The sequence below is a fragment of the Seriola lalandi genome, unplaced genomic scaffold, assembly GCF_002814215.2.
Source record: "Seriola lalandi dorsalis isolate HSWRI2012SDOR001 ecotype SW California unplaced genomic scaffold, Sedor1 jcf7180002053932, whole genome shotgun sequence".
In the NCBI taxonomy this organism is placed as follows: domain Eukaryota; kingdom Metazoa; phylum Chordata; class Actinopteri; order Carangiformes; family Carangidae; genus Seriola; species Seriola lalandi.
In genome coordinates this window covers 24,710-52,610 of record NW_019524485.1, presented here as the reverse complement: position 1 = coordinate 52,610, position 27,901 = coordinate 24,710, and the positions used below count along the sequence as shown (strand labels likewise).

Below are 27,901 nucleotides of genomic sequence, written 5' to 3'. Positions count from 1 at the left end.
TGATGTTTATCTGTACTCTGCTCCTCTGCTGCCTTACTGGGATGATCCAGGGCGTTTATGGAGGGCAGCCCTGTCAGCTGATGGTAGAGTCTATCCCAGGTAGTGTTTACAAGGCAGGAGATGTAGTGATCGGGGGCCTGTTCCCTGTTCATCTGAAGGCACCACAGCCTGAGTTGGATTTTCGGCACGAGAAGGTTAATGCTCCCTGTGAAATGTAAGATTTTGAAGAACTGAATATTTCCTTCTTATGTTTAGCTGAACTAATTCGATTTTTACATATCATATGTCTTGATTTTGTGATAGTCATCTTTCTGGTTATTTTTTTTCCTGTGTGCAGTTTTAACCAGCGTGCTTATCGCTGGCTTCAGGTCATGGTCTTTGCAGTGGAGGAAATTAACAATAACTCAAATCTCCTGCCGAACTTCACCCTTGGCTATCTGGCAGCTGATACCTGCATGGCAGAGAGCGCCACTCTGTTATCAGCCATGGCTATGGTAATTGGACAGGAAGTTCATCTGGGGAACTCGGGATGTGGATCTGTGCCTGTAGTGCCAGTTATTGTTGGTGATGCATTCACTTCATCCTCCATTGTTGTGGCAAACACCCTTGGGGTGTTTGATCTACCCATGGTGAGGAGACGTGATGTGCTGCAAACATAATGGTTCATGTGCTTGTTAGTTTTGTATTTAGTTGCATGTAATACTGTGTCACAGTACTATATGTCTCTCTTCTTGTCTTTCACATTTGTGTTTGTGTTCTCTGTGAGTTAATGAGGGTTTCTGTTTGCTGCTCCTGTTAGGTAGTATATATTTTCTGGCAATTGACAAAAGCACCAGCCTAAAAAAACTGGAGCTGATTCTCGGGCACTGTAGCTGCTCACTGCTCCTACGTAGTCAAGATGGGTCAAATGCAGAGGATGAAGTTTCTCTTCTGGGACTTCTTTATGAGTCAACTTATCTGTCTACTTCTGTTTTTCATACTCACTATCACTTGCTTTATTTACTATCTTTCTGTCTCCTCTAACTGTGTAACAACCCTTTTATTCTTCTTCAGGTGAGCTATGCAGCCTCCTGTGTGTGCTTGAGTGATAAGAGGAGGTATCCGCTGTTCTTCCGCACAATGCCCAGCGATGCTGCACAAGCGTGGGCCATGGCTGAGCTGCTGCGCATGATGGGGTGGACCTGGGTGGGGCTTGTGTCTGCGGATGATGATTTTGGCAGATCTGGGATTCAGATGTTACTGGATGCCCTCAGGGGAACGGAAGTGTGCGTTGCCTACCATGAAGTGATTCCAAGGGTATTTTCAAATTGATATTACATATCCTCTCACTTTCTTACCATGTGCAGTTCTCTCTGTCATTCTTAATACCTCTTTTTTTCATTCCAAGGGATATTCAAAGATGACAATGCAAAGAATTGTTGAAACCATCCAGAAATCCACTGCCAGAGTTGTGGCAACATTTCTTATTGATCAAGATGCAAAGGTTATTTACCTATTAAAGCTTTAAGTTGTAATTTTCAGACATACACATATTATGAAGACTAGACGTGCCCACTCTGGTGCATGATACACCTCTGTTTCTTATCTCTTTGTCAGGCTTTGTTTGAAGAAGTGGTCTACAACAATGTAACAGATAAGCAGTGGATTGCTAATGATGCTTGGGTTACATATGGGCCTATCTCATCTCCTCATAATATTCCCTCATTGGCTGGGACAATAGGATTTGCTGTACGGAGGATTGATATCCCTGCACTGGGAGCCTTTCTGGCACGCATTAATCCCAGCCTGACTTCACCCAACTCTGATCCTTTCACAAAGGAACTCTGGGAAACAGTGTTTGGATGCTCTTTTAGCCCTGGCCTGGGAGGAACATTGTGCACAGGCTCAGAGGTCATAGGTGAACAAAATCGTTACATTTTCTTCAATTTTTAACTTCACTTGCAATATCTGTGTCTTTTACATTGCAATATTGACGTATTTATTCATTTGCTTATCTATTGTCTGTGGTGAGTCTCTTCTAGGCATTGGGGAGTCTTTGTACACAGATGTGGCTCAGCTAAGAATCACTTATAATGTCTATAAGGCTGTTTATGCTATCGCTTATGCAATAAACAACATGCTGGCCTGTGAACCTGGAAAAGGTCCCTTCCTAGAAGGCCAGTGTCCCGATGTCTGGAGGCTGCAGCCTGTACAAGTAAACGAAATTCTACGATCCAGATGCCACAAATGTTATCAATTTCAGAATATGTGATGTGAAACAATTTTTTCTCTCTCAGATAGCCCATTACCTGCGAGAAGTGAACTTTACAACGCCTTTGAAGGAATGGATGAACTTTGACGAGAGCGGAGACCCGCCTGCTTCATACGATATCATCAACTGGCATGTGACAGCTCAAGGGACAATAGAGTATGTCACCGTTGGTCATTTTGTGTCCTCTCAGGGGTCAGATCTTCACATTGACATGGACAGAGTGGTGTGGGGAGGAGGCAGCAGACATCAGGTGTCTATTTTTAGCACTATTTGTCATCATAAGTCTCTCTTTTAGTTACCCAGAAACCCATTTTGTGAGTGTCTCTGCTTTTGATATATCAGTATGTGCCTGCTCCTAGGTGCCTGTGACTGTGTGCAGCAGTCCTTGTCCTGCTGGTATGAGGAAAGCTTTGCAGAAAGGGAGACCTGTATGCTGTTTTGACTGTCTGCCTTGTGCTGGGGGTGAAATTAGCAGCAAAGCAGGTAGTTTTGAAGGTTCATTTTATTTGTTTGAATAAATGCATATTAATAACTGGTGCTTTTATTCCAATGCATGTAAGCAATCGCTTCCAGAATAATGATTATACATAAATAATGTGTGACCACTATTGTATACCTAGTCTTTTCTAACAACTCTGTGGTGGCTGTGGTATTTTTTTCTTAAATGTTCTTGACATTCACGACTGGCAACAGAGATTAATTCAATTTTACAATTCAAAACCCCTTAAATTTATCATATTATGATTAAGATGGCTTTTGCACGTGATAGGTATTTTAATGTATTAAAACCAGAACAAACTAAGACCAAATTGAAGCCTCTTAATACTGTTTATACTCCTCAGTAATAATTAAAGGCTTTAAAAACTATATCCATGGCTTATTTAAGGATTCTGTGTTGTATGGGAAATCAAACAGACTTTTGAGGGAAGTGTGCATAGATTTTTTTAAACTGCTCTTGTCTTGTCTGTATTTGTAAGTCTTTAACAAGACAAGACAGAAATGTCCAAATCTCTGCTTGTGGCTGGTACTGTCCACTTCTCTCTATATTTTATGAGAGAGGGTCATAAGCATAAGGTTTTAACTCTGCTGTACATTATTTAACATAAGGAGTAAAGAGTAAAAACATCTGCTTCTTCCCTCTCTCATGCAATCCCTCTCCCTTTGCCTCTTCGTAGGGTCACTGGAGTGCATTCGCTGTCCAGAGCGTTTCTGGTCCAACTCAAACCACACAGCCTGCATTCCCCAGCAGGTGGATTTCCTTTCTTACAATGACACCATGGGAGTCATCCTCTCCATCGTGTCAGGTGCTGGGGCAGCACTGACAGCTGCCACATTTGCCACCTTCCTTTACCACCGACAAACACCACTGGTAAAGTATAACAGCATCCTGGATTATGATGCTGAATAGCAGTTTAGACAGTATTAAACTGTAGTTTAATCAGGCTTAGAGAATAATAGTAATTGCATGTATATTGCAGTTTCTTAAAAAACAAATATAATATATATAATGCTGTAATCTCTCCCTGTGTCTCCTTACTTCAAAATCCCTCCCGTGCTTTAAGGTGCGAGCCAACAACTCCGAGGTGAGCTTCATGCTCTTGCTGTCCCTCAAGTTGTGCTTCTTATGTGCGCTTGCTTTCATTGGACAGCCTGTGACTTGGTCATGTATGTTGAGACATACACTGCTCGGAATCAGCTTTGTGTCGTGTATCTCCTGCCTGCTGAGCCGCACTGTGGTGGTCCTGGTGGCTTTTCGTTCCACACTGCCGGGGAAAAACCGAATGCGCTATGTTGGTCCTGCTCAGCAGAGGTTGGGCATCTCCATCTGCACCCTTGTACAGGTGATTGTGTCTTTAACTTATTTCAGTTCCAATGTTATTAAGTCCTGTAGAGATTCTTGTTTGATATCCTGTTTTTCACACCTCCGTACAAGGACTGGGTCAGTTTGAGATTAAGTTACTTGTTCAAGGTCTTGCAGGTTCAAAACTGCTTTCTTTTCATGATTTGCATTTCCCAGAATGATGTCTGCAGCAGTTTATATATTCCTGTCCATTTCCTGAGCCAACCTCACTTTTCCAGGTGCTGATTTGTGTGCTGTGGCTGACCCTGGCTCCTCCTCAGCCTGCAGAAAGAGACATCATGAACAACTGGGGACCCAAGATCATTCTTGAATGCGCTACGGGATCTGTGGTGGGCTTCTCACTTGCTCTGGGTTACATTGGCCTGCTGGCCTTTGTTTGCCTAATCCTTGCCTTCCTAGCAAGGAAACTCCCTGACAACTTCAATGAGGCCAAACTGATCACTTTCAGCATGCTGATCTTCTGTGCTGTCTGGGTGGCCTTTGTACCTGCCTACATTACCTCTCCTGGGAAGTACACTGTTGCAGTGGAGATTTTTGCCATCCTGGCCTCAAGTTATGGCCTTCTGTTCTGCATCTTTGCCCCAAAATGTTTTATTATCCTTCTGAGACCTGAGAAAAACACCAAAAAATGCATGATGGCCAGATAGGTCAATAGAGCAATGAATAAATTGAAATTGAAATGAAATTGCTGTCACTTTGTGCTCACGTTGTCTGTACTTAACATGATCTAAGATATAAATGCTGTTGAATGTACTGCAGAAAAAATATCTGCATGTGTATGCCTAAATAAATGGAAATAAACATTTCATCATACTGTTAGCTCATGAATTAGTGTGGTACCACCCTGACAACCCATCACAGACATTTACTCATCAGATGCTCTTACACATATTATCCAGGGTGAGAAATGCTGTATTGCTGTCTCTCAACTGCATACTGTCAACACATTTCTTCTCTGTTCTCCCATTTTAGAAGACCCAAACATGGATCTTGCTCCTAATTAGCACAGTGACTCAAAAAAAAAATCCATTATCAGTACAGCTTCACAGATTTTTGAGACCTTCTCATCATTCACTAGCCTTCATAATGTAGGCAATGGCGCTATTATGATAGAGACCATTCGTTTCCAGTGCAGTTTCTATGGTGCCCATCTCCTCTGTGACAATGGCTCTGACTGCATAAAGAAAGTTGGAGTAAAAGCTACCTGAAAAGATTTGACAGAATGCCAGGATTTTTATGAAAGAGACATCACCATCCTGAAAAGAGTATTATATACGTCATAGTGTAAATGTAAGCAAGATGCGTATCATTCACTCCGCTCTGTAACCACATTCAATGTTTATGTAAAGTCACTGATATGCACACTACTCATACTCCTTTAAAACCCTTCTGTCATGCTACATCATGTCCTCTGATAATGCTATCGCTTGCTGGTGGAGTTATAAAAAGGTGGAGAAGATAACAGTGACACTGAACCACACAATAAAATGCATTTGCCCAACAACGGCACTAAATGATGCAGTTATTCATTCAACTTTCTGGCAATATTTTGAGAAGTTTGGGTTTTTTTTCAAATATTTTTACAAATACCTGGTCACTTGTATTTTTCCGAATGTTGGTAAGGGCTTAATTTGCCCTTTTTTTGCCTTGTCAGTAATCTGTGACGCACTTTGAACTTCAATAACTGGCAGGGAAAGTGTTAAGTTTGTTTGATAGATTAATTGATTTTGCATATTTTATCATACTTTTTGAGACCTGGCAAGAGATTTCTGATCCCTCTTTACTGCTTTTTGCCTTGAAAACTCACAAAAATAACTGCTTGTCAGAGCGAACCTGACACATAATGCTAATTGCGGCTTTTGTGATTGTGACTTGCTGGTGTTACTGGCAGACACTTCAACATTAAGTGGGAGGAAAAGTCTCAAGTAGTATAGTTGTCAAGTAGAAGTCACGAATGGATTGTCAACAGCGCCAACTGGGAGACACTTAACAGAATATTTGCTTAGCAGCTCTCTCCACTAGTTTCTCAAAACAGACTATTATGATAAAGCAACACTTCTGACTTTGTCAAAACAAACCAAAATTACAGGCTGCACCAAAAAGATATTTACTCCAGGGCTGCAGAATTATATTGTACTGTGTTTATCTTATCTTATCCACTCCTAGCCTAATCACTGCTAACACTTCCTTACAGCCCAAGATATCATATCACAACTGTATATTCATGACACAGTACTTTAGATTACTTCTCTAACCTCTGTTGGGGTCACGGCTTTTATCATTAAAGGAAAACATCTGGTCAGCGTTTGTCTCAAAAAAAAATTACTGATGACGAGATAGAGTCAATCGCTGTGAGCAAGTAGAAGTCATGCCCTTATTATATCATTCAGCTTCCCTCCTGTGTTTATCTCTATGTCGTCATGTCTCAACATATCCTTTGTCAGTATTCATAGGACTGGATTTCTATGAATTCTGGACGTATTCTCTACACTCACTTACTCTGTTAATATATTTTTCACAGCCATGACACGCTTCTTTTTATGTCTATATGCCTGTAATTTGATGGACCATTCATTTTATCGAAGAAATAATTGCACAGTGTTTTCTCATTCAAAAGAAATTAATTATTTAACCCTCGAATGAAAATGATCTGTTCTGGTTTCCTAAATTCAATCAAGCATATAGTGTGATGATGTGAAGGATCATTCTTTGAGATGAAGCAGAGACTGTGCACTATGAGGGGAAATCAATCCACTCCCTCATATACTGTCTTATAATAAATGTAAATGGGGTAATGCGGTGTCAGTAAAGCACTCTGCTCCTCCCAACACCTTTTCCCCTGCCTGTCCCTGTTAGACGTCAGAGACCCGACATCTCTCCATCTTCCAATTTATTCCTCTGCCTGAGGAGGAACAACAGATCAATCAGCGGTGGATAATCAATGCTAGCCTGAGAGCAGCTGTGGAGAGCCTGAAAAATGTCTGACGTTTTAGTTTGTTATTGTAGGGAACAGCCAGGCGTGATGCTTATATGTAAAGGGCCTCTGGAGTACGAGGATTTAATTAACCAATGACAGCAGGGATTTCAACAAAGCATACCTCAGAGACCCTGGGCCTCATCACTCTATCTCAGGTCAAATCAGCATGGACACTGCTGCCAAATCCCATTCAGATCTCACACTGAGCTGTCATTCAAATTTCCACTGAGGGTATCAAAGTAGTGTCACGTAGTTTGAAAAATAAAAAACACACTTGATCCGAGAAAAGTATGGTTTTCCATGATTTTTTGTAAACTCTGGACTGTGACCATGATTGAAGTCTTCAATTCATCGGTGAGGTGGAGGAGTTAAAGTAAAAGTAGTTCTTTAATTACACCAGAAGTAAGTTTTGTAATTTAATGGGAGTGAAAATTAATGAAATAAATGAAATGAAGACATTGGGGAAAGTAATTGGTGCAAATAAAGGTGTGTGACAGCATTGTTGTGCATTTCCTGATGGGACATATTGAACAGAAGGGAGCACTGACAGCACACTACTACCATCTGGTGGTAAAGTGAAACCGGTTTCATATACCTTGTCTCTGCTACCACTTGCAAACTTTCTTACTTTTTGTCCACACTTTGAATTGAAGTGAGTTTTTTATTGAACTAGAAAAGAGCAAGAAGAAGAAGTACATGAAATGGGAAATATTCTAAAATTTGTCTGTGGCAACTTTGGACATCAAGTGTTTCCTTGTGTTCTTTTCTGGCCTTAGTAGGATTATGTAGCACTTTGGTGCAAAGATGCAGCCCAGCAGTCCATAACTTGAGGCCAAGATAGCAAACACCTCTGTGACTGTGGAGTACTTCCCTGGAGAGCTGATGTAGGCTGGAACAAAAGCTACCCACACGGCGCAAAAGATGAGCATACTGAAGGTGATAAGTCTGGCCTCGTTGAAGTTGTCCGGGAGTTTCCTTGCCAGGAAGGCCAGCACAAGGCAGAGACAGGCCAGCAGGCCAATGTAGCCCAGAACCAGAGCAAAAGCTACGGGTGAACCTTCATCACACAGGAGAATGACAATTGCGCTCTCACGTGGCATGAGTTGGTGTGGAGAAGGGGGAGCAACAAGCAGCCACACTGTACAGATGATTACCTGAATAAAAAGAAATGTGTCTTTTTTCAAACATTTGAATAAGTACTTCTCTAACTTTTCAAAGTGCATAAAGAGTTAGAAGTCCTTACCTGGACAAGTGTACAGCAGATAATGATTGCTTTTTGCTGCTTAGGCCCAAACCATTTCATGACATTTATGCCTGGAAGTGTAGCCTTGAAGGCCATCAGCACCACTATAGTTTTCCCCAGAATACAGGAGACACAGAGGACAAAGGTGATTCCAAATGCTGTGTGTCGCAGCATGCAGGACCACTGAGAAGGCCGGCCAATGAAGGTTAGAGAACACAGAAAACACAGAGTCAGGGAGAAGAGCAGCAAGAAGCTCAACTCTGAGTTGTTGACCCTGACAATTGGGGTGTTTCTGTGACAGGAGAATATGAAGACCACAACGCAGGTGCAGAAGGAGCCAATAAGGGAAATAGCCATCAGGGTGATACCCATAGTGTCACTAAAGGAGAGGAACTCCACCTCTTTGGGGATACAGGCTGTCCTGTCAGCACTGGACCAGAACTCTGGAAGGCAGCGCACACACTCTATGGCATCTGAAGGAAAAACAAGAAAGCTTTAGCTGCTCTACTGTGGCTTTTCCACTGCAACTGTACAATAGGTCAGATTCTAAAACGCAGTGTGGGCATGTAGTCTTTCCTCACCAGTCTGATTGCTAATCTCCCCAGCTGTACAAACCACACAATCATGGCAGCAGATAGGGAAGTTAGGTCTGATTGCCTTCCGGGTACCTGAGGGACAAATGCTGCTGCATACTGACAAGGGAACCTAAGCAGGGGAGGAAGCACATACTACGCTGGTCACAACGCAGTCACATAATAAAAATGATATTGCACAAAATTCTATTCACAAAACATTGTTTTATTCTATAATAGATCCATACTTTGGTTTGGTTGCCATTCCATACAATGTTGTGTTCCTGGATCTGGAGTTTTTGTCTTCCAGCTCTCTCATCGAACTTTCCAATAGTGGCAAACTCCATTTTTCCATTTGGACTCAGCTGCCAGTTAACCAGGTCATACATGGCTGCAGGGTCGCCATTCTGATCAAACTTGATTTCATCACCGAATGAGTTCAAGTATCCCACCTGTTTTATGTAATGAAGCAGCTATGGGAAGAAATTGCTAATGATCATCTTGTAGAATCACCGAAATCTATGAATAATGTTTCAGCTCTGTAACCTTTGTTAATCTAGACTGAATTAGAGAACATATGGGACGATACCTGCCATGGCTGTATATTGTCTGCATCTGGACAAGCGTGGAGAGGAAACGGCCCTTTTTCTTTCACACAGCTTCTCATAGCCTTGAGTGCATGGGCAATGGCGTACACAGCTTTATACACATTGTAGGAAATCCTTAGTTGTGACACATCTGAGTAGATATTCGTCACATTCCCCAGCTCTTCTGCTCCAGAGCATGGAGGTTTACCCTCAACATTATGCTCTTGACCTTCAGCCTGCAAACCCAGGCTGCATTGAAACATCTCTTCCCAGAAAGGTATCATGAAAGGATCTTCAAGGGCATCTGGGGTCATGGGACGCAAGCGAAGAAGAAAGTCTTGCAATCCAGGAATGTGTGCTTGCCGGATTGCAAATCCCATGGACCCCTGGAGGATGTGGTGGTAATTCTTGGGGATGGAAAGGACAGCAGCTGTACTCCACGCCTCACTGGCCAGCCACTGTATCCCAGTGAGTCCCTCTCTAAATTCAAGAGATATGTAGATGCCATTTTTGCACATACAAACACATCAGACACTCACAAAAGTGAGGTTTTGTCATGTTATAAATATTATAGTGTGGAAGATTCTGAACAGCTGAAAGGATCATACCTGAGTGCTTCATCAAACAATGCTGCTGCATCTTGTTCCACAGCAAACACTAGAATCACCCGAGCCCCAGATAAGCGGATCTTGGAGACAATAGATGAAATTGCAATCTGTGCTCGGTTCTTAGGGATGATCTCATGGACAGCAACACAAGCACCTAACTTTCTAACCTAAGAGGACAAAAAGCGAGAGAAGTGATACTTTCTTCAGTTTTCAATAGGTTATACAATGAAAATAACAGTTTATTATGACTAAATTATTTATGGGTGTGTGACCCACCTTATCGGCAAAGATATTTGCCCCACTGCGGCCATAGGCATCATCCCCTGCAATCACACCCACCCAAGTCCAGCCAAAATGCTTGACAAGCTGTACAAGTGCATCTACCTAGAGGGAGACAGAAAACAAGAGACAGAGAAATTTATGTTGTTTCACTTATGCTTTTGCTCATGTAGAGAGGTTACATCACATTGTGAGTAATCTGAATGTGTATGCTTCCTCTAACCTGGAAGAAGTCACTGGGCATCGTCCTTAAAAAGGCAGGAAACTCCTTTTTGTCACTGAGACAGGCACAGCTGGAAAAATAACTTACCTGAATGGAAGAAAATGTACATGGTTATTTAATGAAACTGTGTCCAATATCCGTCATTAAAACTGTCTCAACGCGGTCGGTTGGACTTGACACACATTACCGAAAGATTAAATCCACCATACGTTGAATCTGTTGAGTAGTAACAACAAAAAATATTGCAGTAGTGCTATCTCTACCCTGCACAGTCTCTTTCACACACAGTAAATGACTGGTATACAGTTGCTGAGCAGCTGTGACTCATTCACCTGTGGCACATGGAAGACTCCCAGGAAACGGGCCACTACGAGAGACTGAGTAGAGCCTCCGTCTCCTATCACAGCTGGTACAGTCTCATGACATGTGCCTTTACTCTGTGTCACTCCTTCAACCCCTGAAGCCTTCTCAGTCCCCATTAACTCCATAGCAGCCTTCAGAGCCTGATGGGGTGTACTGCATGAATCATAGATCTTATAGCCCAATGTGATGTTGGGAAAAAGTCTGCCATCTCTGTTGATCTCCTCGATGGCAAAGATCATAGTTTGCATCCAACGGAAGGTTCGAAAGTTAAATCTGGAAGAAGAGAGAAAATTAAGTTTGAAGCAATTTCAATTTTCAACACAATTCTAAGCATGGAGCTTAAACTTTCTGTCACTCACAAACATGGATGCACTGAACTATGGAAGCAGGATTTGTGCCATATGAGATTACAGCTGTTTAATCACAATTTTGCACCAAATTTGCTAAAAAGAGATAACCTGGTGCACTGTGTGGGAGGAGGCGTAGAGGTGAAGGACAGACTGGGTTCCACCACCATGTCATGAAGGGAGAAAAGTCCCCCCAAGATAATGTCCCCCTTTCTCTTCAGCACAGGCAGGGGCATGGAGCCTGGGATTATTTTACATTGCTGGCTCTGGTCCTGGTGTGAGTTGTAGGAAAAAATCCCACACAACAGGAGACCCAAAAACACAAGCACAGTCCTTCTCAATGAAAGACTGTGCTGTACCGATCTCATCCAAAAATGATTCATACTTTCTTAAAGCTATTCACAGCAAATATATGTCTATGCCTGTTCAAATAACAGATGTTTGGAACACAAATAAGGCAAACAGTAAATAACAAACCAGATAAGTACCCTGTTAGCCAACAAAGCACCAAACAATCTGTCAGCCGTCAGTAAAAAGCAAGAGCTGGTGCACAGAAAAAAAGACATCATGAAAACAATACATAACACAGCACAGTATCTACAGAACTTTAGAAGTACAAAATCACTAGTGAAGTCAATATAGGTAAATAATGTTTCACTCAAACAAATCAGTAACAAGCATCTAATCAACCTAAACTCATACACAGTACAGTCCTTAATCCAAGCTCATTAAAACTTTCAGAGTGCAGCATCTTCATTGTATTAACATGCAGCGAAGACAAGCTATCCAGTCTCTACTGTCAAGTTATAGATGCTGCCCTGTGGACTATATATAAGCAACCTCCTACTCCATATCACAACTGTCAAATTGGCTTTATTTCACCTGGGCTACTGATCAATGGAAAAAGAGCCCCCAGTTCCACAGTAAGTAACAACAATAACAAGGAACTAGAATGAGCACTTGAGTAAAATGGAAAAAGACAAGAGCTGTGTCATGTCACAATGTCATGCCTGACTAGGCCCAACTCATCCTTCAGTGATGTGAAGAGGCAGACAGTAGACCCATGTCACCGGGGGCTGCTAAACGAAGTTACATATCTTTCAAACACTCACGCACATGCGCGCGCGCACTCACACACACACACACACACACACACACACACACACACACACACACACACACACACACACACACACACACACACAGTGAACTACTGAGTGAGAGGAAAGCTTCACAGTTGTATCAAACATATGGAAACATTAAAACCTTATAAATAATGTTCACTATGATAAACAAAGAGGTGCTTGATTATATTGTTTAATTTACAATTAATGTGCATGTGTTATGCAGTTATAACTCTCAAAGTCATGGTAGACTCACTAGTAGACTCTTTTTGTTTGTTTATTTATTCTTTTTATATAAAATATCCTTCTGAGGGGTTAAGCAGGTTTAATATGGTGAGACTAATGAATCATTAGGGTGTTGTGCATATCATTACCAGGACAAACCCTGCAGGCAACAAAACAGAACACCACAGAGTATGAAGTGAAGAAAATATTACATGCTGTATGTTGTGCTGCCTCAGGTCATATTGGTTTCCTTATTCACTTAATATGTCCCTGTGTGATGCTCAGAAGAGGAAGGACAGAAGTGCACTAAGAGAAAGCTCAGAATTATTATAGTTTCCTTTTCTTGGAAGTAGGCCTTTAACAGGATCTTAGACTCAGAACATCCTATATGCTGTCAGGGGAAAGGGGTCAGCCTCGTTTCTGGAAATAAGCTTATTAGAAGTGAACAACAATGAGATTGCAATCGTATCACAGTTGTCCTCACAGGGATATGCGGTGCAAGCTAATTGAAGCCCATGAGTATTGGGCATTGCACTGTACTCTGTAAAGCCCTGGAATTTACAGACAGGCAAACAGACAAAAAGATAGGATGATGGACAGAAAAAGAAACCAGGCACACAGTCCTATTTGAGCGAAAGGAGTACTCCCCTGAAATTGCTCTCTTGAAGGTCTCAAATGATATTTCGATATCTGACGTGGGCATTTATTGGACCTCATTGGAGTTGTTCTCCTCCTACCTTAAAGTTTTTATTAGTCTCTGCAGCTGAATTTGTATCAGACACTACTGCTGACCTGTGGTGTCCCTCAGGGATCTGTCTTGGGACTTATTTTATTTTCCATATACATTCTGCCACTAGGTCAGACTATCAGTAGTTTAAGCAATATCTCCTGCCACTTAAACACTGATGATATTCAGTTGTGTTTCTCATTAAAATTTGAGCTTCATAAACTCTCTGTACTGACTCACTCATACTTTACAAAGTGTCCAAAATACTGCTGCCAGGCTTTAAACATGATACAACAGATGGTCACATATTACCCTTATTTCAAGGCTCCACAGTATATTATTGACCTTCTACAGCTCCACTCCATGAGTTGAACCCTTTGATTCTCTACCCACTGTACCCCGGATTTTTCTTAAGACTCAGGGCAATTGTGCCTTCCAGTCAGAAGCTAATAAGCTTTGAAATAGCCTGTGGTGTTTGGAGTCTGTGGACTTTTTCAAAAATCCGCTAAAAACCCCATTTGTTCAGACAGGTGTTAGGTAGTATGTGGTAGTCTATGCTCCAATCTAACGTCCTTTATCTGTTTCCCCATATATATTCTATCTGCCAGTGGATTCTGACGGTGTGATACAAACAGTCATGAGCAAGTCAACTAAAGTGACACAATGAGTAGATTGACTTAAAGCATAGGTTAGAGGTTTGCGGACAGACAGATAGATGCACAGACAAAGAATTGGAAAAAATACATAAACAGACAGATTAAAGCAGGAAGGAAAGACATGAAAAGGAAAGACAGATAGGTTTAGTCATATGAAGGGGAAGAAAGAGAGGTTATTATCAGTCAATTCAATGCTTTTGTGTATTAAAGGGTTTCTTTTTAAAAAAAAATGTGTGTGTTTTGTGACTTACAAGCATGTCTCCTGGGGTATTGCAGGAGTATTGTGTAGGCTACTGAAAGAACCCTGTCTCTTACAAATTATGTTTCTCAATCAACTAAATTGCAACAACAAATATGTTTTGTTGGAAACATATTTGCTGGCTGGAATGTGCTCAAAGGCAACATATTTTTTGAGTGGATGAAGTGCTACATTTATTAACAGCTGCAGAAGCAACAAAAGGTTGCCCAGGTGGATGGTGGGCGTACAAAGTGCATGACTGTCACACCAGAGACTCGGGTTTGGGTATGGTTAAAATCACTTTGATTAGGTTGTTTTAGTTGTTTTGGTGTAAATGTAAATAAACGTATTGTGTCTTTAATTGTATTAAACCAGACCACAATAAACAAAACAATAAAAAGTTCAATAATGCTATAATTGCTACAAGTGGATATTATACCAGATATAGACTGGATATTTTGTCAGAAAACAAATATGTTGTATTTGAATGTTTTACTTGTATCAGTATCAACATATTTGTGTCTTGCCACACATGGAACTCAACATATTTTACAAAGAAACAAATTTCTAGGAGAGAGGGTTTGAGGGTGTTAGCCATTCAGTCATAACTGTAGAGCTGTGTCCAGGAAGTCCTCCATTTTTTCAGAGGGCACTGGGCTCATCAGGGTTGTACCCTGTCACTCATTGTATTTGTGTTTTTCATGGGCTGAATATCACATCAAGAATGCCCCACTTGGCAACCTCAGGACTTTTACAGATGATTTTTTACAGATGATTTTTTGTGTTGGTTTCATTTATTTCAGCCAAGGGTGAAGCAGTGGGTATGGACCTTCAACTATCCAAGAAAATGACGGATGCTCCCTTTGGGTTGAGTGCGTCACTGCCCAAAAGAGTTAAAGTATCTTGAGGACTTTCTCACAAGTGAGGGTAAGATGAAGCATACATTTTACGGACAGATTTGGCGTTGTTATGGCAATAACACTGAGGCTGTACCAGGCTGTTGTGGCGAAGATGGAGCTGAGCATGAAGGCGAAGCTGTTGATTTACCACTCAGTCTAGTTCATAATAAAAATATGAGATCACAGGTACTAGCAGCCAAAATGAGTTTCGTGTGCAGGCTGTTTAGGGGGTGAGGAACTCCAGGAAAACATAGAGTAGAATCACTTCAGTTGAGGTAGGTCGATCATCTGATCTGGATGCTCTCTAGCCACCTTCAATTAGAGTTAATCTTAACAGATCCAATTTGGAGGACACCACAGGTCAGATTATTAACATGTTGGAGGGATTACAAATATCTGGGCTGAGAACACCTCAGGATTATAGTTTAAGTGCCCCAAGCAGTTACCATAACTAGGATTAAAATCACACTGTTGGCATGTATATCTGTATACTTAGACTGCTGGATTTGGGCAGACCTATAGTCAAAAGAATGAGTTGCTAGATATGATATGAGGGAATGAGGCTTGGCCCACTATTCTGTGCCATCAGTACCTTGTTGTCCTTCTTACAACTTACGCTGAACAGGGACCTGATGCTTACCTCTATTAGTGTAAAAGCAATTTGCTCCTACAGTGTTGGAAGTCGTGAGGAGAGACTTGTGGTTTATATTAATCATCTATCATGAAACTCTTGCTACAGGGGGTGAGAGGACAGAAGCCGCTCCTATCAGCCCCTGGGGGTTTCTTCTCAGATTGGTCATGGGAGCTGGGGCAAAACGGCTAAGGGAATTGTTGACCTGTTGCTCCATCCAAGCTGTACAGTAATTCAAAAGGACCAACAAGATGCTGCAATAAGGAAAGATACATCTTTTTTTTCTTTTTTGTTATGAAAAATTAATGTGGGGACTTCAGCATTTGTTTACAGGTTTAGCAGACTAGCGTTGCGTATCTCTCTCACGGACTCTTGTGGATCTTTAGTGTTGGCAGACAGGAGTAGAAGCTGTATCATGTCAGTGTGTTCCAAAAACTGATATAATGAGCCACTTGAATAGAGTGGGATAGAGACACTTGCACTGGACTGTGTCTCCAGTACAGAAGGTGAAGAGTCTGCCCCGCCTGCTTGCTCATTAGCACAATATAACTGGGGGAAAGTGGCAGCTGCTGACCATTCTGGCATGGCATCTCTTCTGAATGGTCAGAATGAGTGTGACAGACATTTGATTTTTCTCCATTGTGACACATTCAGAACAACATTTTAATTGCACCATATTTTCTCCTGCAAAATTGCCCTCAAAGGGGCCTTCTGGTGGTTAACTCACATACCATGTAACTGTAACACAACAGCATGTCATACCCCTCTTCCCTGTGTTTCCTGTCTGTACCTCTACTGCCAAATCCAATGAGGCAAACAGCCGTATATGGCAAGTAGCTAATTTTTTGCAGACATCTGAAGGAGTGTTAAGTCCATTGAAATTGAAAATGGCATAGGAAATACAGAAGGTTCAGGACTATATTTTGGATGGGAGATTTGACTGAAAAAAAATTGATAGTTTGAACTTTTGATTTGTTTTTTATTCTCCTCTCTTGATTAGATGGTATATCTTAGCCTTTACATATCTAGTTATGCCTAAGCAAAGAGGATCGCACATCTGAAACTGATGAGTCTGATCAAGCTTGCCTTGCCAGTGAAAGGTTTTGCATTTGTTTCATTAACTAATTAAATGATTCATTCATTCATGCTTTCTGTGCTGTGTGGAAGTTAGTTCCCCTACACCATTGTTTCAGTAATGTTAATATTGTTTATATTGATTTTCATTTTTAAAATTCTGACACACAAGATAAGTTGATGGTAAAAATATAGACATGAAAAGACAGTCTATGTAGCCTAATGTTTTAATGCTGCACAACTTTCTCTTTCCAGCTTGGATTGTTCTCTAAAGCATGTCAGAACAAAATAGGCCACAATTAAAAGCATCACCAGGAGCATTAGGTTTAGTTTTCAAAATGACTGTCCATTACCATTTCACATTTAGCTGAGGACTTCAGGCTATTATTGATGTAATTTTAAGTGGAGAAATTAAAGTATTTACAGAAATCCAGAGGAAGCAATGTGATAATCTAGACAAATTTCTGTTCATACTGTAAAACCCAATGGTACAAGTCTTACCATCTCTCAGAAGAGCATATTTGTTCTTAATCATCTATTACAATAGATATGCTAGAATATAACTGCAAATCACCTCATAATCTAAACTTAATTTGATCATTTTATTTTTATACTATTAAAAATATAAATTATAAAACAACAAAAGGCCTGATTAAATGTTTGGAACATGTACCAGGAGGTTTGCCTGTGTGTGTTGTGTTGAGGGAGATGACTTGTTTGTGAACTTGTACACCAGGGAAATAACCTATCAGCATTATAAGTGTTGTTTTGATTTTAATCAGTCATGAATAAGGACATGCACTGATGTGTAACACACATTTGGGAAGCACTTAAAATTTGTTATTGTGTATATTATTGAAAGGAGGTGGCGTCATGGCATCATCCCTAAACCTGCCAATTTACCTTTTACCCGGGGGGCTGAGGGTGGAACAAGGGGCCAGCTGGGCAAGCAAAGACAAGCAAGTGTTTCCGACAAGACTGATGACATCCTTGCCTGAGGCAATGAAACAGGAGCTCAGCAGGTGTTGTGTTGGAAATTAATTAATTTTGAGTTTTAATGGAAGGTGATCTCGCCTCTTTCAAAACAAGCCACTGACATTAATTAGCAGGACTGCAGCAGAATCATCATTCAGTGCCAACTACACTAATTAGTTTGATATTGGAGGGAATAAACACAATCTTTAGGTTAAATGTGACAAATCTGACATGTCAAAGCCTGTTTAACACACACTGAGTGCTATAAATACTTTGTTTTTACATACAAGAGTATGATTCTCGATGTAATCACAAGGTGCTTATTGAAAAAAGAGTTTATAGGGGCCCTTCAGACAGTAATCTTATAAACTAGATTTAAAAAGACACATTCATCTATTTTAAGTATAAGCCGAGTTACATTGAATGTGTATCATAATTGTCACAATGACACAAAATAAAGACACATAAGCCTACATCCAGAAAATTAATCATATAGATTATAATTCATTGATTTAGAAAGGGTTCAACATTATATTTTTGGTAACCTTAATTCTGTATTAAAGCTTTAATGCATCTTGGCCTGCTCTCCAACAACCCTTCTCAGTGCTGACTGACGTTCCCACATTTCTGGCCCAAGAACAACTTGGCTTCGTTCACTGAGTTGTAACTCTAATGTCTGATAGCATAACATTACATTTCAAGCAGGATTACATTTGGGCCGACTTCATAGGGTCTGTGTGTTGGATGTAATTTTATACAGCTGTATGGCATACATAATTGTCATCGAAGTTGGGAAGCATGGTAGGATCACCTTTGTATGTTGCATCCCTTACAGAGATGAATCTGTCTGGTTATAGCCTTTGCAAAAGCACCCCAGATCATCAGCAATCCGCTGCCAAATGTCATATTTGGCAGGAGACATTTAGGTTTGTGGGACTCTCCAAGTGTCTGTGTAATCATCAGACAGCCAGGTACTGGGCAGAGTAAAAAGACTCATCACAAAAGATGACCTTACCCAAGTCCTTATAGTTCTGCTGGGCATTGACAAACAAACTTTGGGTGTCTGTAGTGGTACTTCACATCCAATAATGTTTGCCCGTAATTCTAAAAGGTCACATAATGTCAGCCATTGATTCCTGAAGCAATGTCCGATTTTTGAATATTTTTAATTCAGTTGCGAGGCTGTGCACAGAAGCTTCTGTTCTCTGGTATACGGTGACCTTTATTTTGGCAATTTATTCGGGAAAACATTCATTCTAAAAATCACATAGCCATTAACATAATAAACCATGTCAAATGAAACGTTTTAACACTTAGGTTAGCCTCAACGTCACTCTAAGGATAAGTATTTGTACCAATTATAAAGAACCTTTTGGTCAGTATAATTATCCATCAGGGTTTTCTCTGGTTCTACACTAGACTCACATGGTATTTTAGTGAACACAAAAAGTCCAAATATTGATTTAGACCAACTAATATATGTTTATATGTAACCATGATAACTGTACAGATTTACTAACAACTGTTGTTTGCTACTTTCATTGCATGGTTGTCAGTTTACTGTCTTGCCCCAAGTGGTTGTGAATGGAGCAACAAGGCTTTCTTCTGGTTTTAACTGAGGACATCACACTAACCCAGATTTACCTTCTCTTTACTGCTTCTGGTTAACATTCAGAAATAATCTTCGGATTTTAATAAATACTGTAATTCAGTTCCATTTCCAAACTATATAATAAACATCTTGATCCATTATATATATATTTGAGTCTTTCTGCCAGTGCTTTATCCTTATATCTTTTAGTTTTAATTGTCCTTTATTTATGTAACTGTTGTTGTTTCTGATATGTTATCTTATATTTTTCATTTATTTATGCGTTCATATTCATATGTTTGTCCCCTGTGTTTGTTTTATTACCATACTTTATTCCTTTGAGTACTGTGAATTCATTGAGTCAGGATGGGAACTTTATGAATTGTTTTTTCTTCATCATCATCATCATCATCATCATCATCATCATCATCATCAGTAGCATACTCATCTCTTTCATTATAATAGCTTTTCAGCTGTTGCATAATATTGCCAGGAGATGGCAACATTGTCCATGGTATGACTATGCTCCTTAAAATAAATAAAGACTAGTGTGTGGTTGTGTGGGTGCATACTTGTATTAATAATGTATTGGGGACAAAAACATGTTAACAAAGTTAACTATTTAAATTTCTTCCTTTTCCCCATAGCTTTGATCACACTTGCAGTCACTGGTGTTGCCAGAGGCTGGGCTTTTCAATCAATGTATCCATTACTTGTAGCTATCTATTTTGAGTTTTCTGCGTTCTTACTACTTTGCATGTGATGTCAATCTCTACACATGATGGTTTAGGTGTGTCCTGTGCTGTTGGCCTGTTGTAACTAAGGGTTTGTGGCTATTATGATCATAAATATATGAAAAATCAACCTCATATGATTATTTAACCCTCATATGTGTTGTATTTTTGCCCTAACCTGAAACATGTGGATGTATATTTAATCTAAATACAATTTCTTCTTCTTCTTTTTTTGTTGTTTTTACAAAACAAAGATTCCAGGCCTTACTTTCCATGTACCCCCAGATACTAGTTCCCCTGATTGCGAATCACTGTTTTAGACAATAAAGTACTTCCAACAAGTTTGGTGAAAACCCAGACCTGACCTCAACCCCATGAAACAACTTTGGGATGCTTTGGAAACCAGGCTGTGCACTGTTACATGGAAAACACTATACAACATTGGGAGAACAGACAGACACCAAGGCCACAAGGCTGGGTCCTTGGTTTCTTCTTGATCTTGGTTAAATGTTTTTGTTGTGAGGTGACAGTGCTAACCACTCAGCCTAGCCAGTCTATGTGATAAACTATACTTTTTAAAGGTTAGTATTCATGAGTACCAGCCATCCATGGTTGCATATAGTTGTTGTGCTTCAAAATGCAATATAATCTCTTTTCTTTGGGAAAAGATTGGTGGAGATCCAGAGAACTTACGCATATTACAATAGTCACATACTGTCCTTTTATTACTTGCTTTAAATCATTTGACTACAATGTAAATGTGTCAACACATTTAATTTAGATTTGTTATTCGTTGTGAGATTGTCACTGTGTGGTATATTTCACAAATTGATATATCATGATATCTAAATTGAAGTCTTCTCTCTACCATCAGCACATCATACAAAGTTTTGATTGAAACCATATCTTTCTTTCTTGAAATTTGTTGAGTTTGAAAGGAAACATCACAGACAAAAGCATTTGTCAAAGTTTTTGCTCCAGGGCGCAGTCCTAACAAAGAGATCTTAAGAGGATTATGATGCAACAACTCTGAAGGAAAGTTTCCAGGCAAGGACAGGTGTGGAGGCAGGTTGGAGACACTGAACTCCAGAGGGAGTTTGTTAGTTTGTTAATGTGCTTTTGAGTGGGAAGGGTCTAAGCTGTAAGTCATGATCAGGCATGAGGCAGCTGCACTTCACCACATGTGTTCCTACTAAATCAGCTCCCAAAAGGCAAACCCTCTAGTGAGCCCTAAAGTGTTTCATAAACTAACAGGCATCTCTACAAACACACAAACAACAATCTCTTTTTAATTAAAAAGGGCCTAAGAGGCATATCGGCTCACTATTAATCACCTCTTTGACTGAAAAATAACAATAACATCAAATTAAATATCACATGGCCCAATGCCTAGTTAAATCAGGCGTGTTGAATTGTTTATTTTGATCAGTTGTCAAAAGTGTAACTTTAATTCCCTCATCCAAATGCAGATTTCCATAAAATAATGTTGTGACATTTATGGTAAAATAATAGAAAATCGATGTAAATTTGCCACAATCATTTAACGATGATGTATGGGGTGATGTATGAGGATATAAATACTTATATAATTTTCACATTTACATTTTCTATTATGTACATAGTTAACTTATACATAGTGTAAAGTGGTGGAGGTTGGAGATAATCATTGATTTGAAAGTAAATATACACCGTACAAAAATGCATCACAATTTAGATTAAAAAAATGAAGATCAGAGAATACACCAAAAACTGACATCAAATGAGCAGTTAAAATTAAGAAATTGTGTTATTTAATTAATAACTAAATATTAAAATTTAATAACACAATTTCTTAATTATAACTGTTCATTTGATAATAAATCAGTTTTTTATATTTTCAGTAAAAGTGGGAGTATCTGAATATATTCAAGAATAATACGTGTGCATGTAATTAACATAATGTGGGAAATTGTTTGTTTGCAATAAGGACAATCCTGGTTGCAAACACTTCAATCAAAAAGTGTCCATAACTTCAAAACTATAGAATAATATTATTTAAATGACAGAAGGAGAATATCAATATGAAGTCTGAACTCAATTTCTGGCTGAAAGTATGAGGAAGTTTTTGAAGCTTAAGAAGCACAGCTGGAGTTGCTGAGTTTAACTCTTTCTTACATAACTGACCCCAATACCTACTTGTCTATACACATGCTAAAACTGAATTAACTTTTGATGTCCAGTAAGTATGATTTACTAAATGAAGATAATGTGAATTTGGCAATAAACAGGATGGATATAGACATGTTTCCATAAGATGTCTTTATTTCAAAAAGCATAAGCATTAAAATCTTACCCTACATTTTATCACATTAACAGTACATTGTAATGAATGTAATTCTGTTTAAGCCTATGGCAGTTCATGGTGAAAAAAGTACTCAGAAACAGAAATACTTCAATGTAGAAATACTCTATAAAGAAATATCTCTATAAATATTTTATTGACAATAATGTACAGTAGTTTTGTCAACAAAATATCCTTGAGTAAATCACTGATTATGCAGAATGACCCCAGTACTGTTATAATCTACAATACACTGGATTATTATTATTGATGCATTGACTTGTTTTAAGTTTGCGGTTGATTACTATAAAGCTTTTATTCTTCCAAGATATTTTCTGTTGGACAGTTTAATTTGTAGCAAAGCATCACATGTGTACAAAGACACAACATGTAACTAGTAAGTTCACCTGCCATTGAATAATAATTTCATGGCAAACTCCAATCAACACTGCCCTAGCTCACTTATCTCTGATTGGTTAGTAGAGGCCAGTGAGTCCTGTCGTCAGCTAAGATTATAAAATGTCACATTTAAGTTTGCTTTGACCCCAGCCTGGGTGTCTCTGCCCCATCAGGATCTGGGAGTAGAGAATGTCACCAGTGATAATAGGACTGGCTTTGGTGGTGCTCCTGGTGGTGTTTGTAGCAGCAGAGGAGGAAGCTCCTTTCTGTCAGATACTGGGGAGTCCAGAGTCCCCTCTCTTGTCTAAAGAGGGAGATGTCATGATTGGGGGAGCCTTTTCCATCCACAGCAAAATCACACAACCTCCACTTTCCTTTACAGAGAAACCAACACGCCTCACATGTTCCAGGTAATTCTATGCACTGTATAACAATGCTTTCTCATGAATTTTGTCACAGTGAACACAAGTTTTTATTATGCTGCTTTTGTCTCAGTGTCAACCTCAGGGAGTTTCGATTTGCCCAGACCATGATTTTTGCAATCGAAGAAATTAACAAAAGTGACTTCCTTCTTCCCAATGTTTCTATTGGGTACCGTATTTATGACAACTGTGGCTCAACATTATCCTCAATGCGTGCTGTGATGGCCTTGATAAACGGTGATGAGTGGACTGTGGGAAAGAGCTGCTCCGGTCAATCAGCTGTTCATGCTATTATCGGGGAGTCTGAGTCCTCTTCAACCATTGTGTTGTCACGCACCACAGGACCATTCCAAATACCAGTGGTAAGATGGATGTCTATGTGTATCAATGTGTATATTATGTGCGACTCTCTTTATTCTGTCCCTCTCTTTGTCTCAGATAAGTCATTCAGCTACTTGTGAGTGTTTGAGCAGCAGGAAGGAGTATCCCTCTTTTTTTCGAACGATCGCTAGTGACCTCTACCAAAGCCAAGCCCTCGCCCAGCTGGTCAAGCACTTTGGCTGGACCTGGGTCGGGGCAGTCAACAGCGACAGTGACTATGGTAACAATGGCATGGCAATCTTCCTTGCTGCTGCCCAAGAGGAAGGTGTGTGTGTGGAGTATACAGAGAAATTTCACAGGGCTGAACCAGAAAAACTCATGAAAGTGGTAGAGGTGATCCGTAAGAGCTCTGCCCGGGTAATTGTGGGTTTCCTAGCCCATGTCGAGATGAACAACCTTCTAGAGCAGTTGAGTCTGCACAACATCACAGGCCGACAGTTCATTGGTGTGGAGGCCTGGATCACCGCTGACAGCCTTGTGACTCCTACCAGCTTTAGTGTGCTGGGAGGTTCACTGGGCTTTGCTGTGCAAAAAGCCAATATCAGTGGCCTGAATGATTTCTTAATCAAAGATTTCTGGGAGAGAGATTTTAAGTGCAATGAAGCAAACAGGGACAGCATGACAGAAACAGCACCTTGCAAAGAAAACAACAATGTAATTGAGCTAAAAGATTACAATGATGATGTGACAGAGCTGAGATACTCCAGCAACATCTACAAAGCCATCTATGCTGTGGCCTACTCTCTGCACAGCATACTGAAGTGCTCATATAGTCAGGGATGTGACAAGACGGTGGAGGTTACTCCCTGGCAGGTAAAATGATGACGACATAATTGTTTATCTCCAAGTTCAATCAATATACTGACATACAGGTTTGTCTCACCCCTTTTAGGTAGTGCAGTCTCTAAAGCAAGTGAACTTTACAATTAAGAATGGGGACCGGGTGTGGTTTGACAGCACTGGAGCAGCCGTGGCCCGGTATGAGGTGGTGAACTGGCAGCGTGGATCAGCCGGGTCGGTCCACTTCAAACCAGTCGGTTACTATGACGCCTCCCTGCCTCCAGGACAGAAGTTTGTCCTCAAGACTGAAGCCATAATGTGGCCTGGAGGAAACACTGAGGCAAATATGTTGATTTATAGTATAACATAAATTTATATAAGGCTACGGTTTAGCAATGCCATGTAAATTGACACTAACTAATAACATTTATTTTTCTTTGATTCAAAGCTGCCTGTGTCAGTGTGCAGTGAGAGCTGTCGCCCAGGAACTCATAAAGTCCTTCAAAAAGGAAAACCTGTCTGCTGCTACGACTGTATACCATGTGCAGAGGGAGAAATCAGCAACATCACAGGTGCCACAAACCTGAAATATGGCAATTTGGTTACACTGTTTGCTTGCTCACACTGCATCATTTTGAAGTTTGCTATGGTACAGGCTATTATTCACGTTTTTAGGATGTAAGTAATCGAATTACAATAATAACATTGTTTCTATTGCAGATTCTAATGGATGCAAAAAGTGTCCTGAAGAGTATTGGTCCAATCAAAACAGAGATTCGTGTATTCTGAAAAATGTTGAGTTCCTCTCTTTCACGGAGGTTATGGGTAAAATACTTGTGTTTTTCACTTTGTTTGGTTTACTCCTTACCTTAATTGTGGCCACTTTATTCTTGATCAATAAGGACACTCCCTTGGTAAAGGCCAACAACTCTGAGCTGAGCTTCCTGCTGCTCTTCTCCTTGACCCTGTGTTTCCTGTGTTCTCTGACCTTCATCGGCCGGCCCTCTGAGTGGTCCTGCATGCTGCGACACACTGCGTTCGGCATCACCTTTGTCCTCTGTATCTCTTGTATTCTTGGGAAAACTATAGTGGTGTTGATGGCCTTCAGAGCTACATTTCCAGGCAGTAATGTGATGAAGTGGTTTGGGCCTGCACAGCAGAGACTCAGCGTTGTGGCTTTCACTCTCATACAGGTTTTAATTTGTATACTTTGGCTGACTATCAACCCTCCATTCCCCTTCAAAAATATGAGCCACTATAAGGAGAAGATTATACTCGAGTGTGCTTTAGGCTCAGCTGTAGGTTTCTGGGCTGTGTTGGGATACATAGGGCTCTTAGCTATGTTATGTTTTGTGCTCGCTTTTCTGGCTCGAAAGCTGCCTGACAATTTCAATGAAGCTAAATTTATCACCTTCAGCATGTTGATATTCTGTGCAGTCTGGATCACCTTCATCCCAGCATATGTCAGCTCTCCTGGGAAGTTCACTGTGGCTGTGGAGATATTTGCTATTCTGGCTTCCAGTTATGGGATACTTTTCTGTATATTTGCACCGAAATGCGTCATTATTGTACTCAAACCTGAGTTGAACACAAAGAAAAATCTGATGGGGAAAACCTGATGAACATGATTAAATCCAGCTATCCGTTTAAAGAAATGACAGTATAACCTGGCTTTCCTTAAATTTTGGCATGACCTGAGCATACTAATCATTAAAACATTACATAAAACATTATTTAGCAATTCCTTTTTTTCCACATCAACACCTTGCTAAAAGTAACAATACTTTTATCGGAGTTAATTCAACATTGTGGACTGGAAGTTTAACTGTTATTTTAGATAATATCATGATGTATTGAATCCTACCTAGCTGGTACTAGACAGTTAAACATGTTTTACAATTTCTGTCATTAAAATTGTTTTTACAGTAAATTAATTAAACTGAAGATTCACTGTATTAATTTTTTTTTTATTTCATATAAATAAGAAAGAGCTTGCACAGAGGCCCTCATCATGTACAGTGCTGTCACACAACTGTAATATCCATGTATTTTACAAAAGCATGTGGCTCAAATTGACACAATCCCCCAAACATAGCTGATGAAATTATGAATAAAGATCTGAACCTTAATCAGGAACGATCATTCAGACATTCACACCTCGACCCTGACCAGTACAGCCGTAGTATGAGCTGTAGACCACTGCATAGCTCCACTGAAGCTGGTTGGGAGTTAAAGGCCTTGCTCAAGGACACATCACTGGTCAAGAGATTGAGCCGATACTCTATAAGTCACAAGAAAGTACAAGAAGTATCATCAGGTACATGACATTTATTAAGTAAAATAGGTCCAGGGTTTCATTCCTACATGGTATGGCTAGAAGTGAGGTTATACTGTTCAATACATGCCAGAAAAAAACGAAATAAATAAATAAAAAATGTTGACTGGATGAGAAGAATTTATGCTCTGTACAGTGCTTCACTAAGATATTTCAGATCAAGCTTGTAGCTCTACTCTACTACTGAAATTACAGCAGTCTAAGCTGCTTTTTGGTGAGTCCCTGGAGCACTTCATTAGACTCAGATATACTTAGCGTCGGCCATGCCAAATCAGTTATTCTTAGCATGCATTTCAATGGATTAAGTATGAGTACGTTAACATAAGCATACTAACAACCACTGACACATGACAGGCTTGCGTTTAAGACAACCCTTAGCATGTTAGTATGCTACAATTCTGGCTGCTTTTAGTGCCTAACTACTTGACATTTAATATACTATACTCAAACCCCAATTTTTTTTTGCCCATAAAATATTTGCACATGGCAGCTACACTATGTTTAAGATTAAGGAAAGACTTTGGTTATAGCAAATACATTATGGTTAAATTATGGTTAAGCAATTAAAACACTAAGTTTAGAAATATTGTAGATATGGTTGACATAGTCAGACTCGCTTCATGTTGCATCCACCACCACAACCTCCACACCACTACTTCCGGCTGGCGTACTGTGTTTTTCTGGATTTATTTTTTATTTATTTTTTTTTAAACATAATTATACAAAACTTGCCACAACATCCCAACATCTCGGCCACAGTGAAGGGCAGCTGAGGCATTTAGTTGTTCAGTTGATACTGATCTACAAACCGCTTCCTTTGTACTAATACACTGTGCCAAAACGGTTCATACAATGTATTCTCAAACATTCGCTGCACTGCACTCTGTCAAAACCTTTCTTCACTTGAAGGCCAAGTGCAGTGTGAAGGCAGTACATGCTTGTGTTCTCATGTAGCAAGAAAATGACATGTATCTGCATTCCTCCACCATCAAAATGTTTTGATCATATTTTTGGTTTCCGGATCTGAAGCATTTTTATTTCAATGCCCCAAACAAACAATACTTTTTAAATTTTAATTA

The 27,901-nt window shown here is 39.9% G+C and overlaps 2 protein-coding genes and 1 pseudogene across 2 annotated transcripts; 2 read left to right on the top strand and 1 right to left on the bottom strand.

The window, feature by feature from the left end:
- The first annotated feature begins 77 nt into the window (after positions 1-77).
- On the top strand, positions 78-4,759 carry LOC111652235 (extracellular calcium-sensing receptor-like). The gene is made up of 11 exons (XM_023402447.1): positions 78-214; positions 338-629; positions 1,054-1,296; positions 1,388-1,483; positions 1,597-1,897; positions 2,022-2,194; positions 2,277-2,501; positions 2,611-2,734; positions 3,427-3,620; positions 3,814-4,092; positions 4,331-4,759. The coding sequence occupies exons 1-11, from the start codon at positions 81-83 to the stop codon at positions 4,757-4,759; spliced, it is 2,490 nt and encodes an 829-aa protein (XP_023258215.1). The 5' UTR covers positions 78-80.
- Positions 4,760-7,798: 3,039 nt separating this feature from the next.
- On the bottom strand, positions 7,799-11,694 carry LOC111652227 (extracellular calcium-sensing receptor-like). Its single transcript, XM_023402438.2, has 10 exons — positions 11,423-11,694; positions 10,934-11,237; positions 10,602-10,688; positions 10,376-10,483; positions 10,100-10,266; positions 9,494-9,971; positions 9,153-9,377; positions 8,914-9,037; positions 8,333-8,805; positions 7,799-8,243 (listed from the first exon to the last, which is right to left on the bottom strand). The coding sequence occupies exons 1-10, from the start codon at positions 11,692-11,694 to the stop codon at positions 7,803-7,805; spliced, it is 2,679 nt and encodes an 892-aa protein (XP_023258206.2). The 3' UTR covers positions 7,799-7,802.
- Positions 11,695-23,433: 11,739 nt separating this feature from the next.
- The window catches only part of LOC111652228 (extracellular calcium-sensing receptor-like), a 5,101-nt pseudogene continuing 633 nt past the window's right edge, over positions 23,434-27,901 (top strand).